General features: G+C 43.2%; 2 protein-coding genes across 5 annotated transcripts in view; both read right to left on the bottom strand.

Moving 5' to 3' along the window:
* OAS2 (2'-5'-oligoadenylate synthetase 2) overlaps positions 1-8,384 on the bottom strand; it is a 35,436-nt gene extending 27,052 nt beyond the window's left edge. The window contains exon 1 of one of the 2 annotated variants that reach the window (XM_017543120.2): positions 7,851-8,384. Coding sequence is in view for 1 of the 2 variants with exons in the window: in XM_017543110.2 (XP_017398599.1) it covers positions 7,326-7,502 (177 nt within the window). In the remaining variant the exon portion in view is untranslated. Of the gene's footprint in view, positions 1-7,325; positions 7,713-7,850 lie in introns of those variants that run through there. The other variant, XM_017543110.2, reaches the window with a different exon arrangement.
* Positions 8,385-13,924: 5,540 nt separating this feature from the next.
* The window catches only part of OAS3 (2'-5'-oligoadenylate synthetase 3), a 28,700-nt gene continuing 25,355 nt past the window's right edge, over positions 13,925-17,269 (bottom strand). For all 3 annotated transcript variants that reach the window (XM_017543086.2, XM_017543069.2, XM_017543076.2), the window contains exon 14: positions 13,925-17,165. The gene's annotated coding sequence lies outside the window, so the exon portion shown is untranslated. The remainder of the gene's footprint in view (positions 17,166-17,269) is intronic.

Below are 17,269 nucleotides of genomic sequence, written 5' to 3'. Positions count from 1 at the left end.
TGTTACCCAGACTGTAGTGCAATGGCACAATCTCGGCTCACTGCAACCTCCGCCTCCTGGGTTCAAGCAATTCTCCTGCCTCAGCCTCCCGAGTAGCTGGGACTACAGGTGTGCACCACCATGCCCTGCTAATTTTTGTATTTTTAGTAGAGACAGGGTTTCACCTTGTTGACGAGGATGGTCTCGATCTCTTGACCTCATGATCCACCCTCCTCGGCCTCCCAAAGTGCTGGGATTAAAGGCGTGAGGCTTTTTATTTATTTTTTTAGAGACAGGGTCTTGCTCTGTCACCTAGGCTGAAGTGTAGTGGCACAATCATATCTCACTGTAACCTCAAACTCCTTACAAGCAATCTCCCTACCTTAGCCTCCTGAGTCACTGGGATTATAGGCATAAGCCACCATGCCCAGCAAAGGAAAATGTCTTTCCCTATGAAAGTCAATAAATAAAATTGGAGACTGTTACATTAGCTGTGCTGATATCAATATAAGGACACAGAAACCTGAAAAAGCAAGGAAACATGGCACCTCCAAAGGAACACAATAATTCTTTAGTGTAAATCCTAAAGAAAATTATATCTATGCAATGGCTAAGAAAAATTCAAAACAATGATATTAAAGAAATTCAGTAAGACACATGAAAACATAGATAAACAATACAAAAAATCAGGAAAAATAATTTATGCTCTGAATGAGAAACTCAACAAAAAATAGATATTATTAAAAAGAACCAAACAGAATTCTTGAAACTGAAGAAATCAATGAATAAAATAAAAACACAACTCAGTGCTCTAATAATAGACTAGATCAAGGAGAATAATTTCTGAACTTGAAGACAGGTCTTTTGAAATAACCCAGCCAGACAAAAGGAGAGAAAAAGAAATAAAAATGAGTGAAGAAAGTCTATGTGCCATATTGGTCATCATAAAGCCACCAAATATTTAAATTTGGAAAGATCTAGAAGAGATGGGCAAAGGCATAGAAAATCAATTTAATGAAGTAATAACTGAAAAATTCCCATGTCTTGCAAGAGATTTAAACACCCAGATACAGGAAGCTCAAAAATTCTCAAATAGATTCAACCCAAAAAGTACTTCCTCAAGTCATATAATAGTCAAACTGTCAAAAGTCAAAGAGAAAGACAGAATTCTGAAAATAGAAAGAGAAAAGTATAAAGTCACATACATATGGAAATCCCCCTCAGATTAATAGCAGATTTCAGAGCAGAAACCTTACAGGTCAAGAGAGAATAGGATGATATACTCAAAGTGCAAACAACAACAACAACAACAAAACTCTTTCAGACAAAATTCTATACCCAGCAAAGCTATCCTTCAGAAAAGAAGAAAAAATAAAATCTTTCCCAGACATGCAAAAACAGAGGGAATTTATCACCACTAGACTAGTTCTAAAAAAAAATGCTTAAGGGAGAATTATATCTGGAAGCAAAGGGATGATGTCTACCATTATGAAAACACACAAAAGTATAAAACTCACTGGTAGAGCAGATACACAAATGACAAAGAGAAAGGAGTCAAATGTTATCATTACAAAACCCCTACCAAATTGTAAAGGTAAGCAATAAAGAGAAAGAAAAGAACAAAGGATGTTCAAAATAATCAAAACAAATAACAAAATGACAGGAGTAAGTTCTTACCTATCAATAACAACCCTGAATTAAACAACACTTTAAATTCTCCAGTTAAAAGATATAGACAAGCTGAATGGATAAAAAATAAGGTCCAACTATATCCTGCCTCCAAGAAACTCACTGCATCTGTGAAGGTACTTATAGACTGAATGTGAAGGAATGGAAAAAATATTCCATACTAATGGAAACCAAAAGTGTGCAGGAGTGGCCATACTTGTATCAGACAAAATAGACTTTAAGCCAAAAACATAAAAAGAGACAAAGAAGGTCATTTTATAATTAATGATAAAGAGATCAATTCAGCCAGAGGATATAACTGTGTGTATATATAAGTATATATACACACTTACATATATATACACATATACATCTATATGCCTATGTATATACATAGGTATGAACACCCAACAGTGGAGCACTGAGATATGTAAAGCAAATATTAGAGCTAAACAGAGAGACAGACTTCCAATACAATAATAGTTGGGAACTTCACCTCCCTTTTGGTATAGGACAGATCATGTTGACAGAAAATCAACAAAGAAATACTGAACTTAGTCTGCATTATAGTCCAAATGAACCTAAATGAATATTTACAGATTATTTCATCAGCTACAGAATACACATTCTTATCAGCACAGGGAATGTTCTCCAGGATAGACAATATCTTAGGCCATACAATAGGGCTCAAGAAATTTTTTAAAATTGAAATACTGTTAAGTATCTTCTCGGAACACAATGAAACAAGAGGAACCTTGAAAATTGTACAAATACATGAAAATTCAACAACATGCTCCTGGACAACCATTGGGCTGATGAAGAAATTTAAAAGGAAATCAAAATTTCTGGAAACAAATAAAAATGGAAATACAACATACCAAAACCTAAGGGCTATGGCAAAGTTTGAAGCAATAAATGCTTACATCAAAAAAGTAGAACAATTTCAAATAGCCTAACAGTTCATCTCAAGGAATTAGAAAAGCAAGAACAAGGCCGGGCATGGTGGCTCATGCCTGTAATCCCAGCACTTTGGGAGGTCGAGGCGGGTGATCACCTGAGGTCAGGAGTTTGAGACCAACCTGACCAACATGGTGAAACCCTGTCTTTACTAAAAATACAAAATTAGCCAAGTGTGGTGGTGCATGCCTGTAATCCCAACTACTTGGGAGGCTGAGGCAGGAGAATCACTTGAACCCAGGAGGCAGAGGTTGCAGTGAGCTGATATCACATTATTGCACTCCAGCCTTGGCAACAAAAGTGAAGATATGCCTCAAAAACAAAAACAAAAAAGAAAAGCAAGAACAAACCAAACCTAGAATTAGTCAAAGGAAAAAAATGATACAGATCAGAACAGAACTAAACAAAATAGAGGCTAAAAATTACAAACAATTAATAAAATAAAAAGTTGGTTTCTTAAAAAGAAAAACAAAATGGATAAACCACTACTTAGACTAAGTAGACTGAAAAAAGAGAGAAGACCCAGGTAAATAAAATCAGGAATAAAAAAGGAAACATTAAAATTGATACCACAGAAATACAGGGGATCATTAGAGACTATTATGAACAATTATATGTGAACAAATTGGAGAGCCCAGAAGAAACGGATAAATTTCTGAACACATAAAACCGACTAAGATTGATCCAGGAAGAAACAGAAAACCTGAACAGACCAATAATGAGTGAGGAGATTGAATCATTAATAAAAAGTTCCTCAACAAAGAATAGCCCATGACCAGATGGCTTTACTGCTCAATTCTACCAAACTTATAAAGAAGAATTAAAACAAGTTCTTCTTAAATCATTCCAAAAAGATTGAAGAGGAGGGAATTATCCTAACCCCTTCTATGAAGTCAGCATTACCCTGATACCAAAACCAGAACAAAGACAGAAAAGAAAACAACAGGCCAATATCTCTGATGAACATAGATACAAAAACCTTCAACAATATACTAGCAAACCAAATCCAATGACACATCAAAAAGGTAACACATGATCAAGTGGGATTTATCCCAGGGATACAAGGTTGGTTCAACATGTGCAAATCAACAAATGTTGGACATTTGTTGCACATCACATCAGCGGAATGAAGGACAAATCATATGATTATCCTAGCAGATGTAGAAGAATATTTGGTAAAATTCAATATCCCTTTATGCTAAAAACCCTCAACAAATTAGGCATGTAAAGAACATCATGCCAAATGGGGAAAGGCTCAAAACCTTTCCCTTATTCTGAAAGTTCTAGCTCGAGCAATCACACAAGATAAAGAAATAAAAGGTATCCAAATAGGAAAAGCAAAAGTCAAATTGCCCCTCTTTGCAGACCACATGACCTTCTATACAGAAAAACCTAAAGACTCCACAAAGAAAACCTCTTAGAACTGATAAATTTGGTAAAGTTGCAGGATACAAAATAAAAATACCAAAATCAACATACCATACCAAAATACCAACATATTCTACACATCAATAATGAACTAGCTGAAAAAGAAATTAAGAAAGCAATCTTTTTTATAATATTTAACAAAAAATACCTAGGAATAAATTTAACCAAGGAAGTGAACGATCTCTACAATGCAAATCACAAAACACTTATAAAAGAAACTGAAGATGACATAAGCAAATGGAAAGACATCCATCCTCATGGATTGGAAGAATTAATATTGTTAAAATAACCATACTACCCAAAGCAATCTACAGAATCAATGCAATCCCTATAAATACCAATGACATTTTTCACAGAAATAAAAAAATCCTAAAATTTGTATGGAACCACAAAAGATCTCAAATAGCCAAAAGAATGCTGAGGAAAAAGAACAAAGCTAGAGGCATCACACTACATGACTTTAAAATATACTACAAAGCTATAGTAACCAAAGCAGCATGGGATTGGTATAAAAGGAGACACACAGACCAGAGGAACGGAGTAGAGAACCCAAAAACAAATCCACATATTTACAGCCAACTGATTGAGAAAGCATCAAGAACACACATTGGGGAAAGGATACTCTCTTCAATAAATGGTGTTGGAAAATTGGATATCCATATGCAGAAGAATGAAACTAGGCCCCCATCTCTCCTCTTATTAAAAATTAACTCAATACGGATTAAGGAATTAAATGTAAGACCTGAAATGACATAATTAATGAATCAAGCAGAAGGGTAATGCTTCAGGATATTGGTCTATGCATAGATTTTGTGGCTAAGACTTCATAAGCACAGGCAACAAAAACAAAAATCGATATTTGGAATTATATTAAATGAAAAAGCTTCTGCACATCAAAGGAAACAACCAAGAGTGAAAAGAGAAGCTGCAGAATGGGAGAAAATATTTGCAAACTATTTTTCCAACGAGGGTTTAATATCCAGAATATACAAGGAGCTTGAACAACTCAACGTCTAAAAAAAACAACCCATCTCATTAAAAAGCAGGCAAAGGATCTAAACAGACATTTCTCAAAAGAAGACATACAAAATGGCCAATGGGTATATGAAAAAATGCTGAACATGACTAATCATCAGGGAAATGCAAATCAAAACCACAATGAGATATCATCTCACTGCAATTAGAATAGGTATTATCAAAAAGACAAAAAATAACAAGTGTCAGCAAGGATTTGGAGCAAAGGGAATCTTACACACTGTTGGTGGGAATGTAAATTAGCACAGCCGTATATGGAAAACAGCATGGAAATTTCTCAAAAAACGAAAAATGACACTGTCATTAGATCCAGCAATCCCACTACTAGGTATTTATCCAGAAAAGGGATCACTGTACCCTCGTGTTTATTGCAGCACTATTCATAAAAGCCAAGATAGGGAATCAACCAAAGGATCCATCAGCGGATGAATGAGTAAAGAAAATGTGATATAGACACGCAATGGAATACTACTCAGACACAAAAAAATGGAATGCTGCATTTGCAGCAACGTGGATGGAACTAGAGGTTATTATGTTAAATGAACTAAGTCAGGCATAGAAAGGCAAATACTGCATGTGATTAATCATAAGTGAAAGTTAAAAAAAGTTGATCTCATGGAGGTAGAGAGTAGAACCATAGTTACCAGAGGCTGGGAAGTGGAGGAGGGAATGAAGAGAAGATTTTTAATGGATACAAACATACAGTTAGATAGAAGAGATAAATCCTAGTGTTTGATAGCACAAATGGGGTGACTACAGTTAACAGTAATTTATTGTATATTTCAAAATAGCTAGAAGAGAAAATCTGAACTGTTCTCAGCACAAAGAAATGATAAATGTTTGAGGTGATCGATATCCTAAACACCCTGACTTGATCATTTCACATTGTATCCATGTGCCCAAATACCACATGTACCCCACATAAATCTGTACAACTGTGTAAAAATAAAAAAAAAACAGTAGAATGAACAAATGTGGTATATTCACACAATGGAATTCACACAACAATGAAAGCAATAAACAACTGCACTCCACAACATAAATTTCATAAACATCATGGGTCAAAGAAAGCAGGCAGTAGAGCACACAGAGCACAGGATGCCGTTTATATAGGGCCCCCATGCATCCTGGTTTACATTCCCAGTTTTTGTTCCAAAAGTCCCACATCCCAGGAAACACCTCAATCCTGGACAAATTTACATATTTGTAAAAAGTTTAAAAATAGGCAAAACGCATCTTTGAAGTCAGGAGACTGCTTGGCTGGGTTTGGATTGGATTGGATTGGGGGCCCAGGGCTCTTGGGGGTGCTGAGAATGTTTTGTTTCTGGATCTGGGTGGGGGTTACACAGTTACATTGTTTGTGGCTACCTATCAAGCTGGACACTTGGATCTGGGCACTTTTTCTATGTTTTACTTCAGTGAGGAAAAATGTTTGCAGGTTGGTGTAGTGGTTAAACGTGCATGCCCTCAAGCCAATTACCGAGGCTGAAAATCCCGGTTCTGACAATAGCTATTAGCCAAACTCGCCTTAGCTTCCTGACCTGGGCCAGGACTGGGGACACCTGTGTCCAGATTTCCTCAATGCGGCACTAGTGGGTGCCTGCAAAGGGTAGAGACCAAAAAGCACCGCAGCTGCAGAGAAGGGACACCGGCTGAACTGGGGGGTAAGAGGGTGCTATTGGGGTATCAGGGCTCCCACGCCTCAATTCTAGGGTCCTGGCACCTCCCCAATCCCCCTTCCTCCCCAGAGGTCCAGAATTTTCAACCTCAGTCCTGAGATTTGTGTCCACAAAACCAAATATTTCTAACTGCTGAAAGCCACTTCTTGCTACAGAGAAACCACAGGGCAACCCGGGTAGTTTGACCAAAGTTCTCTAGCCTCCCTAAGTTTACTCCTCTGTACTGTGAAGAGGATAGAAGAAAATCGCAGCGAGTGATCACAGTGAATTCACTGAGTGCTATGTACCAGTCTTTCGCTAAGAACATGAGGTGCTCAAGCCTGACAATACTCTGAAGTGGGTACTGCGCCTCTCCCCATTTTACAGATTCAGAGACTAAGGCACAGAGAGGTTAAGTAGCCTGCCTAATGTCACACAGCTCTGGAGCGAGAGCCTGCTCCAGAGTCTGAGACTCCCACACTGCATCCCACCCATGTGTGGACCTCGCACATAATAGGCACTCAGCACCCAGTGGCTCGGCCTTGCTGTGGCTGTGGAATCTTCTGCCTCCCAGAGCCCCAACCTCAGCCCTGGACTCACGATGGCCACTCCCTGCACCAGGGGGAACTGCTTGGGATCCTGCAGGGCTTCACAGATGGTGGTCACCAACCCGTCGATTAGCATCTGACACGCTTCATAGGGCTTCAGGTGTTCGTGGATAAACGAATCCAGCTTCTGAGCAGGCACTGAGGACAGCTGCGACTCCCCATTTCCCATGGCTCCCAGCTGGCTGCCGACGAGACGGTGAATGGCGGGATGAGAGGCAGAGGACTTCTTGCTGCTGCCGGGAGCCAGGAAACTGAAACTGACTTCTAGAGGCCTCTCCCCACCCCCTGCAGTGAGCTTACCAACTCCTGCATCCGGAGCAGGGAAACCAAAACTCAGTCAAGCTCAGAGCCTCTGCCCCACCCATTACAGTGAGATTTACCGACGCTAGCACCAAAACTAACTCAGGCTCAGAGGCTTTCCCTGTCCCCTGCTGCGTGGTGATCAGCCCTTCAGGGGCTCCCCAAAACTTGAGGTTAACCACACAGACTCTAGAACCCCATTGTGAGGGCTTCATACCTGCTAGACATCTGTCCTTGAGCATGTCGCCTGCCCTCTTTGTGCCTCAATTTCCCCATCTGTAAGCTGGAGAAAAATCGCAGCTCTCTCATAGGATTAGCTTGATTAAATAATACCTGCAAAGTGCTTAGAAGCAAGAGGCAGAGGTCATCTTTTGAGGCTCTGTCCCTTTCTCTCTGTTCAGGGGCCAGGGAACTCAGATTCAGGGAGAGCAGCAGAGAGGAGAAAGAGACCCAGAGAGGAAACTGACTTGCTAAGGGACACACAGCAAAGCAGGGACCTAGCTGGACTCGGGTTTTGGTCTGCTTCCAGGTAAATACAGGCCCCAGGGTGGTCAGCGGGTGGGAACCTCTGTGAGTCCAGTTTCTCAGCACACTTGTGGACAGCTGCAGGACGGCATGAGACACATGGCCGGCTCCGCAAGGGCAAGAAAACACGCCCCAAGTGCATGAGCCAGAAAGGAGACAGACATGCAATTCCTACACCCAGAGCTGTGAAAACAAAACTCACAGAGGACTTTCAGCCAGTTGCCTTGTCCCAGCAATAATAATTCACAGAGAAGGCAAAAATCCCTAAGATGTAAGGGGAACCAGGGCCCTTCCATGCCGGAATGGTTAATTTTATGTGTCAATTTGGCTGAGCCCAGGAACGCAGATATTTGGTTAAACATTATCCTAGATCTTTCTGTGAAGGCTTTTTTTTCTTTTCTTTTTTTTTTTTTTGTGATGGAGTCTTGCTCTGTCGTTCAGGCTGGAGTGCAATGATGCAATCTTGGCTTACTGCTACCTCTGCCTCCCAGGTTCAAGCAATTCTCTGCCTCAGCCTCCTGAATAGCTGGGATTATAGGCACCCACCACCACACCTGGCGAATTTTTGTATTTTTAGTAGAGATGGGGTTTCACCATGTTGGCTAGGCTGGTCTTGAACTCTTGACCTCATGATCCACTTGACTTGGCCTCCCAAAGTGCTGGGATTACAGGCATAAGCCACCGCGCCCGGCCCTGTGAAGGTATTTTTAAAGATGAGATTAACATTTACATTGGTGGACTTTTTTTGAGTAAAGCGAATTATCATCTGTAAGTGGTGGGCCTCATTCCAGCAGTTGAAGGCCTTAATAGAATAAAGACTGAGCTCCCCTCAAGGAAGAGAGGGCTCTGCTGCAGACTCCTTCCTGGCGCTCCCACCTGCCAGTCTACCCTGCCAATTTTGGATTTGCCAGCCTCCACAATCACATGAGCCAATTCATTAAAATAAATATCTCAACATAAATATCCATACACTGTTGGTTCTGGAAAACCTTTATTAATGCACATACTCATTAAGGTCCTTCCCTGCCCTTATTCACTTTTACTGCAACACTGGGAGGTAGGCAGGCTGGGCAGGAGTAGTCTTCAGGCTCCTTTTTCAGATGAGAACATGGAGGCTCAGAGAGGTGGGAACATTTGCCCATGATCACACAGCTAGCACAGTGTCAGGCTAGGTTCTAACACTATGTAGGTTCTAACACTAGGTTCTAACACAAAATTCCTCTTCAAAATGTCCCTTCTTGTTAAAGAATAATAATAATAGATATTGGGAATAATAGTCTCTTTTAAAGACTAATTGTCTTCAAAGCCTTCTTGCTTTTTGCTAGTAACTCTTTGTTAAGCCCTATCCCATGCAGCTGTTAGACATAAAGGAATAAGTACATTCTATGTCCTTGTACATTAATCAAGATATTTATGTGATTACTTTTCTAAGTCCTTTTGCAGGCCACTTCCTCTCCCTTCCTTATTTGGACTTCCTTTTTTCCTTTTGTTCTCCATTGCTTTTATCTATTTAAGAAAGTTTTAAGTTGTTAACCAATCGAGGTTTAGTTTAGATTGTGAGGTCTGGCTCCAACCAACAGAGACCAGACACCGCAGTGAAGACCCAATGTGTAAATAATAAATATTCCTGCCTGTTCCTTTGTTCAGTGTGTTCTCATGGCAAGATTGCTGACGAAGAGCACCCTGGAGTAGATTGGAATGGTCATAGCTCACTGCAGCCTTACCCTCCCAAGCTCAAGCAATCTTTCCACTTCAGCCTCCTCAGTAGCTGAGACTATAGGCATGTACCACCATGCCTGGCTAAATTTTAAAAATTTTGGTAGAAACAGGAGTTACTACGTCAGCATGTTGCCCAGTCTGGTCTTGAACTCCTGGCCTCAAGCGATCCTCCTACCTCAGCCACTCAAAGTGCTGGGATTATAGGCATATTTTTATTCCTGAACCATTTGAGTGCATGTTGCATGTTGCATGTTTTATATCCCTTTATTCCTAAATGTTTCAACCTATATCTCCTAAGAATAAGAATATTGTGTTACAGAAGCACAGAACAATGGTCCAATTCAGAATTTTAGCATTGATACAACACCATCATCTCTTATAACAGATATAATAAATATATGTATTTATTATATAAACATATAAATGTATATAATTTATGTAACATATACAATAAATGTATATATTTATTATGTAAATATATATTTTGAGACAGGGTCTCACTGTCACCCCAGCTGGAGTATAGTGGCACAATCTCAGCTCACTGTAGCCTCAACCTCTCAGGCTCAAGTGATCCTCCTCCTGCCTCAGCCTCCTGAGTAGCTGGGATTACAGGCACACACCACCATGTCTGGCTAATTTTTGTATTTTTTGTACAGGTATGGTGTTGCCATGTTGCCCAGGCTGGTCTCGAACTCCTGACCTCAACCAATTTGCCTGCCTCAGCCTCCCAAAGTGGTAAGATTACAGGCATAAGCCACTGAGCCACGCCATAAATATATTCTTATACCGAAAATTTTTACCAATTATTCCAATACTCTTCTTTATAGCACTCCCCACCCCCCCCCCACACACAATATCTAGGCTCAAACGTGACATTTAGCTGTCATATGTGACATGTAGGGAACCAGCCCCACATCACACCCTCGGGTACCCTGATTTCGGTGGTGACAAAGGAATGAGAAAAAGACAGATTAAGAGAGAAAGTGGGACAGGGGGCCATCACTCATTACTGGAGGAGACAGTGAAGGCCCCGAGCTCTGATCATCCAGACTATTTATTGATTACAATGACTCTGACCTATAGGGTAGGGGTGGAGTAATGATGGGGAGAGGGTGATGGTGGAGGGAATCAATGAGCTGGAAGAGAATTAGCGAGCTGGAACTGGCGTGTCATCCTAAGGATTGATAACAGTGGCAGTCTGGGAGTTTCACAAAACAAGAACATGTGTTATCTTTAGCTTATTATCTATGTGTAGCTGGTGGAACATGGATCTTACAAGGAGCCTACAAGTCTGGCTACATCCTAGTGCTACGAAGCAGTTTTACGTCCTTGAGCACAATGTTTATGGTAACAGAGCCAAGGTCACCCTGCACCGGAACATGAGGATGGAGAGGCCTTCCTCCTCAGAGGACTCCTTCGGGCTTCCGCAGCTTGCTGTTCCTTGTTTGTGTGTTACTCACAACCAGTTTATGTAGGCACTCTGTAAGTCCTTTCTCTTTTGCTGCCTTTCCCAGCAGTGACAGACGTGTTTCCTGGGAAGTCCACGGGAAAGCAATGGTGCTATTTTTACTCGGGGAGGTTCCCTCAGTGTTCATTCTTGAGGTATTTTGATGGTACAAGTTGAGTAGTTCCCTTGTTGTGGTCCATCTAGTCTGTCCCTATGAAAGCCAAGATTTAAGGGTCATCTCCATGTTCTGCAGCCCAGACCCTCCTGGCCAATCCTGGGCCCTGCCGCTCATGGTGAGCACTGCGTCCCCTGATGGGAGCTGTCTCCTGGCCTCTCTTACTCCACGGTTAAACCATCCCCTTTGCTGTTGGTGAGCCTAGCTCCCAAAGGGCCTCGCCCATCATCCTGTGATGGCATCTCCCACACAGGAGGCTCTCTGAGCGTCTCTGCAACGCTAGCTGGTGTCCTCTTCCTGACCCATTCCTTGTGGACTTGGTAAAGGGGAATCTTGGCCTTTCCATGGAAAAGCATCGCCCCTGGCTCCCCGGGCCTTATGCAGCCTACCCAAGCATTCCCTCTTCCCTGACCTTTCACCCCATCTACCACCATCTCCCTTGGCAATTCTGGCATTTGGATCTCACTTAGCAGGGCCTACTACTTTTTCCACCCTTCTAGGAGCCCTCCTGCAGCAAGTTTACACCTTCTCCTGGAGTCCTTCCCAGGTTGTGCAGCCCTGAACTCCCAAAGGACTTCCGAGTCAATAAACCCTTTCTTACCTGACCTCACACTGCAGCCCCTTGATGGAGCACCCTCAAGGTCTGCTCCTGCATGTGCTCACCCGACTTCTGCTGGTCACACTGGCTCGGCCCTTCAGCTGCTTTGGGAGATAGGCCCTTCCCTCCCCTATGAGGCTTGTCACATCCCAGGCTGGTTTATGCTGGAACTTAAGCCTAGTCATAGCCCTTGTGGGCAGGAGAGGAGGCGGGCACAGGGACAAACGTCTTGTGGATGAGAGGCCTCTGCAGGGTTTCCAAGCAAGAGACGAGGTGCTAGCTATTAACAGGGAGGGATAGATGGGTCACTTTTATAGCTCTTAGGGGTGAGGGGAATCTGGGGATTCAAGATTTCCAGTGGGATCGGGGTGGTAGCTCTTGCCTATAATCCCAGCACTTTGGGAGGCTGAGATGGGCAGATCACTTGAGGTCAGGAGTTCAAGACCAGCCTGGCCAACATGGTGAAACCCCACCTCCACTAAAAATACAAAAATCAGCCAGGCGTGGTGGCATGTGCCTGTAGTTCCAGCTACCTGGGAAGCAGAGGCAGGAGATTCGCTTGAATGCGGAAAATGGAGGTTGCAGTGAGCCAAGGTTGTGCCACTGCACTCCTTCCTGGGCAACAGAGCAAGACTCTGTCTCAAAAAAAATGATTCTCAGTGGCGTCAACCTGTATGTCCCCATTCTGTGTGTCAGGGTCCTATTCTTCTTTACCATGTAGGGTCCTGACCACATTGAGCAGACCTGATAATTCTGACAGCCTATTATCACTTTCTTATCTACCCACTAGGATGGCTATAATCAACATGATGGACTATGAGTGTTGGCAAGGATACAGAGAAACCGGAACTTTCATTCACTGCCAGGGGTGGGTGGGTGTAGATGGTGCAGCCACCGTGGAAAACAGTCTGGCAGTTCTCAAATGGCTAAACATAGAGTTACCACGTGATCCAGCAATTCCAATCCTAGGTATACATGAGGGTTAATCTTATGTGACTACTGGACTGGGCTATGGGATGCCCAGATGGCTGGTAAAGTGTTATTTCTGGACGTGTCTGTGAGCATGTTCCTGGAAGAGATTAGTATTTGAATCTGTAGACTGAGTAGAGAAGACAGCCCTCACCAGGGGAGTGCGCATCTTCCAACCCACTGGAGGCCGGAATAGAACAAAAAGAGGAACAGCAAATTTTCTCTCCCTGCATGAGCTGAGGCCTCTGTCTTCTCCTGTCCTCAGTTATCGATGGTCCTGGTTCTTGGGCTTTCACACTGGGATTGGGACTTAGCCCACCCATCTTCTGGTTCTTAGGCATCTGAATTGGTCTGAAACTACAACTGCTGGCTTTCCTGAGTCTCCAGCTTGCAGACGGTGGATCACAGAACTTCTCAGACTACATAATCACACAAGTCAAACCCTCATAATAAATCTCTTTCTATATATATCTCTCTATTATAAAAGTTCTGTTTCTTTGGAGAACCCTGATTAATACAGCACACAGATGCTCCTTGACTTATGATGGGGCCATCAATCGGGGATTACCTTTAAATGCTTAAGAAAAATGAAAACATATGTCCACACAAAATCTCATACCAAAAAATGTCCATAGCAGCTCTTAGTCATAATAGCAAAAAAATGGAGCAAAATAGCAAAAAAAAAGTGGACACTATTCAAATGCCTGTCAATGGAAGAATGGATAAACAAACTGTGGTCCATCCATGCAGTGGAATATCCTTCAGTAATAAAAAGGAATGAAGCACCGACACATGCTATAACATGAATGAATCTTGAAAGCATGTTAAGTGAAAGAAGCCAGACACAAAAAGGCCACGTATTATATGATGCCATTTATATAAAATGTTTGCAATAGATGAAACACACAGTAGACTGGCGGTTCCTAGGGATTAGGGGGAGAATGGGTTGGAGGAATGGGGAATGACTGCTAATGGGTTTCAGGGTTTCCTTTTAGGTTGATGAAAAATGCCTGGAATTATGATGATGAATGCATCTGTGATACAGCTCTCCTTATGAATATATTCAATATAAGTCTTATGAATAGATACCAAGTATAAATCTTATGAATATACTCACAACACTGAATTGTACACTTTAAAAGGGTGAGAGATTTATGGTATGTGACCTATATCTCAACAAAAAACTTGGTAAAAATTAAAAATTTAAAAATCGCACACACACACACAAAACACACACCCACCAATTTCTTTGGAGTCCTGCATTTCTTAGGACTCATTCTGGACTTGGTCTTCACTTTCTCTGTCTTCTAGCTGCAAGAAATGCAAGCCTCTTTACACCACCAAGGAGGCCCTCTGGCTCTCTCACTTAGCTTTCAATGGATGATTGACTGCATTTAGCTTTTGGTTACTTTTATCCCCAGAGTCTTGGAAAGAGCCATCCAATTGCACTGGTCTGTTTTTTAGGTACCAGCACCATGCTGTGTAAATATCAGAGGCTTCATAGCATGTTTTAATATTAGCCAAGGCTAGGCCCTGCTCAGAGCTTTTCTTTTCCTGTGTTTTCCTGGCTATTGTGTGTGTATTTTTCCATAAGAACATTAGTATCAACTTATCTGGTTCATAGAAAAGCACATGTGTGTATTTTTAGGGTGACCACTAAGTCTAACAATCAACTCAGGGAGAACCAACATCTTTATGCGGTTGTCTTTCTATCCAAGGGTGTGGCTAGACCGGGAAGCCCCCAAAAGGCACAGTGGGCCAATATGTAAACACCAGGGTAGCCACTGCCAAAGACTGAGGGCCTGGAATGGAATACACCCCTGTTCAGATCAGCAGGACCGCCTCTCTCTCCTGCCCAGATGAAAACTATTCCTTGTATCACACACCTGAGCTGCCCTGGTTCCCACCATCTCATAATTACCCTAATTCTGGAGCCATTTTGGAGGGAAGCCCAGAGTCTGTGTGGTGGGAATGGGAGGTACCCAACTGGGACCTGCCACCTGATCTGGCCAGGAGGAGCATCACCGACTTGTGATGCCCATGCCAGGGCCACTCTGCTGCTGGACAGAGCAGGTTTCTGCTGCCCCCCAGAGCTGGCCCTGAGCTCTTGGATATGCGTGTGGTAGCAGCCAGGGCTGATCCGAGAGGGTCCTGAGAGTTCTAACCTTGGATTACCATCCAGTATCCACCAGGTGAGTCTAAGAAGGTGCCTGTGGTATTGGTTCAGCACCAAGACGGGGGGACAGGGATGGAGGTCATCAATATGGCCCAACAGGTATTAGAAGGCCTGTCCTCTGGCCCTTCACCTACTCTAGTCCCTGTAGGCCGAGCCAAAGACGGCAGAGAACTGGCTCCAGGTCAATCAGAGGAGCTGCCTTTGGTTGCTCTCCTCTCTCCAAGAATGATGATAACTAGGGAAGGCTCTTCTCATACCACTCAATCTAACATTCCTAGCAGCTAAGTTTCAGTGGCTTCCTTCCTCTGTTTCCTGTTCCTCCCTCTGGGATAGACCCACTCCCTCATCCACCTAACAGAAGGCCAGGATGTATCTGCTGGGGACTCTGCCCCTCGGCACTCAGCACCCATTTCTCTCTGTGTTGCAGTGGGTGTGAGTCGCGTCATATATGTCTCAGACTCCTCTGCAGCAAGAGTTCTGACTGTAATTTAGATTCTGGTAAGAAAGGGAGGTAGCAGCCATCTTCCTGCAGCTCTAGCGGCTGGCCATCCCTGATGGATGTTTGTGACTGAAGGAATCTAACTCCCCAGGTCTTGACTCCCACTTTGTCTGTGTGAGGTAGTGATGGCAGGGGCAGTGGTGGCATTAGCAGCAGCAGTGGCAGCTCTCTGATCGCTGATTTGGCTACAGTGGTCTAATCTTGAAACTCATAGTCCAGTGGTGGCCTCTGCCTTCTGCCCCTCCAGCCTTTCCAGTGATTTAGATAAAATCCCTTTCTGCTTAAGATTCCTGGAGTGCTTTCTGTTTTCTGGGCTGAACCTTGACTAGTGTGGGCACTGTTGCTGGACTTGAGGTCAGGAGTGCCTCCTGCATGGACTTGGTGGGCCTTGCTCTGGAGAGCAGAGAGAAACAGACTGAGCCCAGTTGTTTGGGCACTGGCTCAGGTTTAGGCTCTGGGGATGCAGAAGCTCAGCATGTTAGGAGAGAAAACAGGAATCCAATAAAAATTCAAGAAGGCAAACTGAGCCACGGCATCAAGATGTGTAAACTAGGGGAGGAGTGCAGCATGAAAGGTGAAGAGACGGAGGCTTCCCATGAAGAGGCATCCAATTAGGTGTCCAATAAGAGGATCCCTATAACATACATCTCCCAACTCCCTTTGTCTGTGTCTGTGGCAGACAAAGTAAGCCAATATGGGCATGCTTTCCTGCTAGCAACTGAGCTCAGAGAGCTCCTCAATAGCCCTCCCACACAGTAAACCTGTGAGTACCTTCTCTTTTCTGCATCCAGTGCAGACATTGCTAATCAATCATGGCATGAATACCACCACTTCCCTCTACTGCATCCATGGGAGACATCACTAATCGATTAGGTCATTCTTTTCAGCTATTTGTCCATTCTTTAAAATCCTTCAGAAGATAAGGATTCAGGCAGCCAGTACCAAATGACTGTAGTTGACAAATGAGATGGAAATTCTATGCCATCCCTATATAAAGTATTCAGAGTTGGGAGGGAGAGGCCAGTGGGAGGAAGGGATGCATTGCAGCGGGAGGAAGGATGTCAATTAATTTGCATGGGCAGAGAGGAGTCAGGGAGGAGGGGGTATTCTCAGCTGGGTAGGTTGCAGCCGTGGTGCTAAGAGAATAGAGTCGTGGTGGTGATAGAGAAGCTGCAAATGCAGGCTGGTGTCAAACCATGGAATCTGGATCCTAGTGCGGAAGCCATGGGAGGCAGGGGAGTGGGAGAACAGATTCACTAAAACACCCACATGCACATGTGCATACACACACACACACACACACACACACACGCGCACAATCTCTCTCATCTGGCAGGGGACCCTGAATTTCCTAATGCTGAGGGCTGGTGTCCATCTTCTCTTCATCCGTAGGACCGCTGCTTTTCTCGACTTCACACAGCAGCCTGGGGAGGTATAGGAGATGTTGGTAACCCCATTCTTTCTGCAGAAGCTGAGACCACACAGCCAGATGGGAAAATGGAAGCACAGGGGCACATCTGGGGCCATC

Source organism: Cebus imitator, unplaced genomic scaffold (assembly GCF_001604975.1).
Source record: "Cebus imitator isolate Cc_AM_T3 unplaced genomic scaffold, Cebus_imitator-1.0 Scaffold8, whole genome shotgun sequence".
NCBI lineage: Eukaryota > Metazoa > Chordata > Mammalia > Primates > Cebidae > Cebus > Cebus imitator.
Note: the sequence above shows the minus strand (reverse complement) of the source record. Positions and strands in the feature narration are given on the sequence as shown.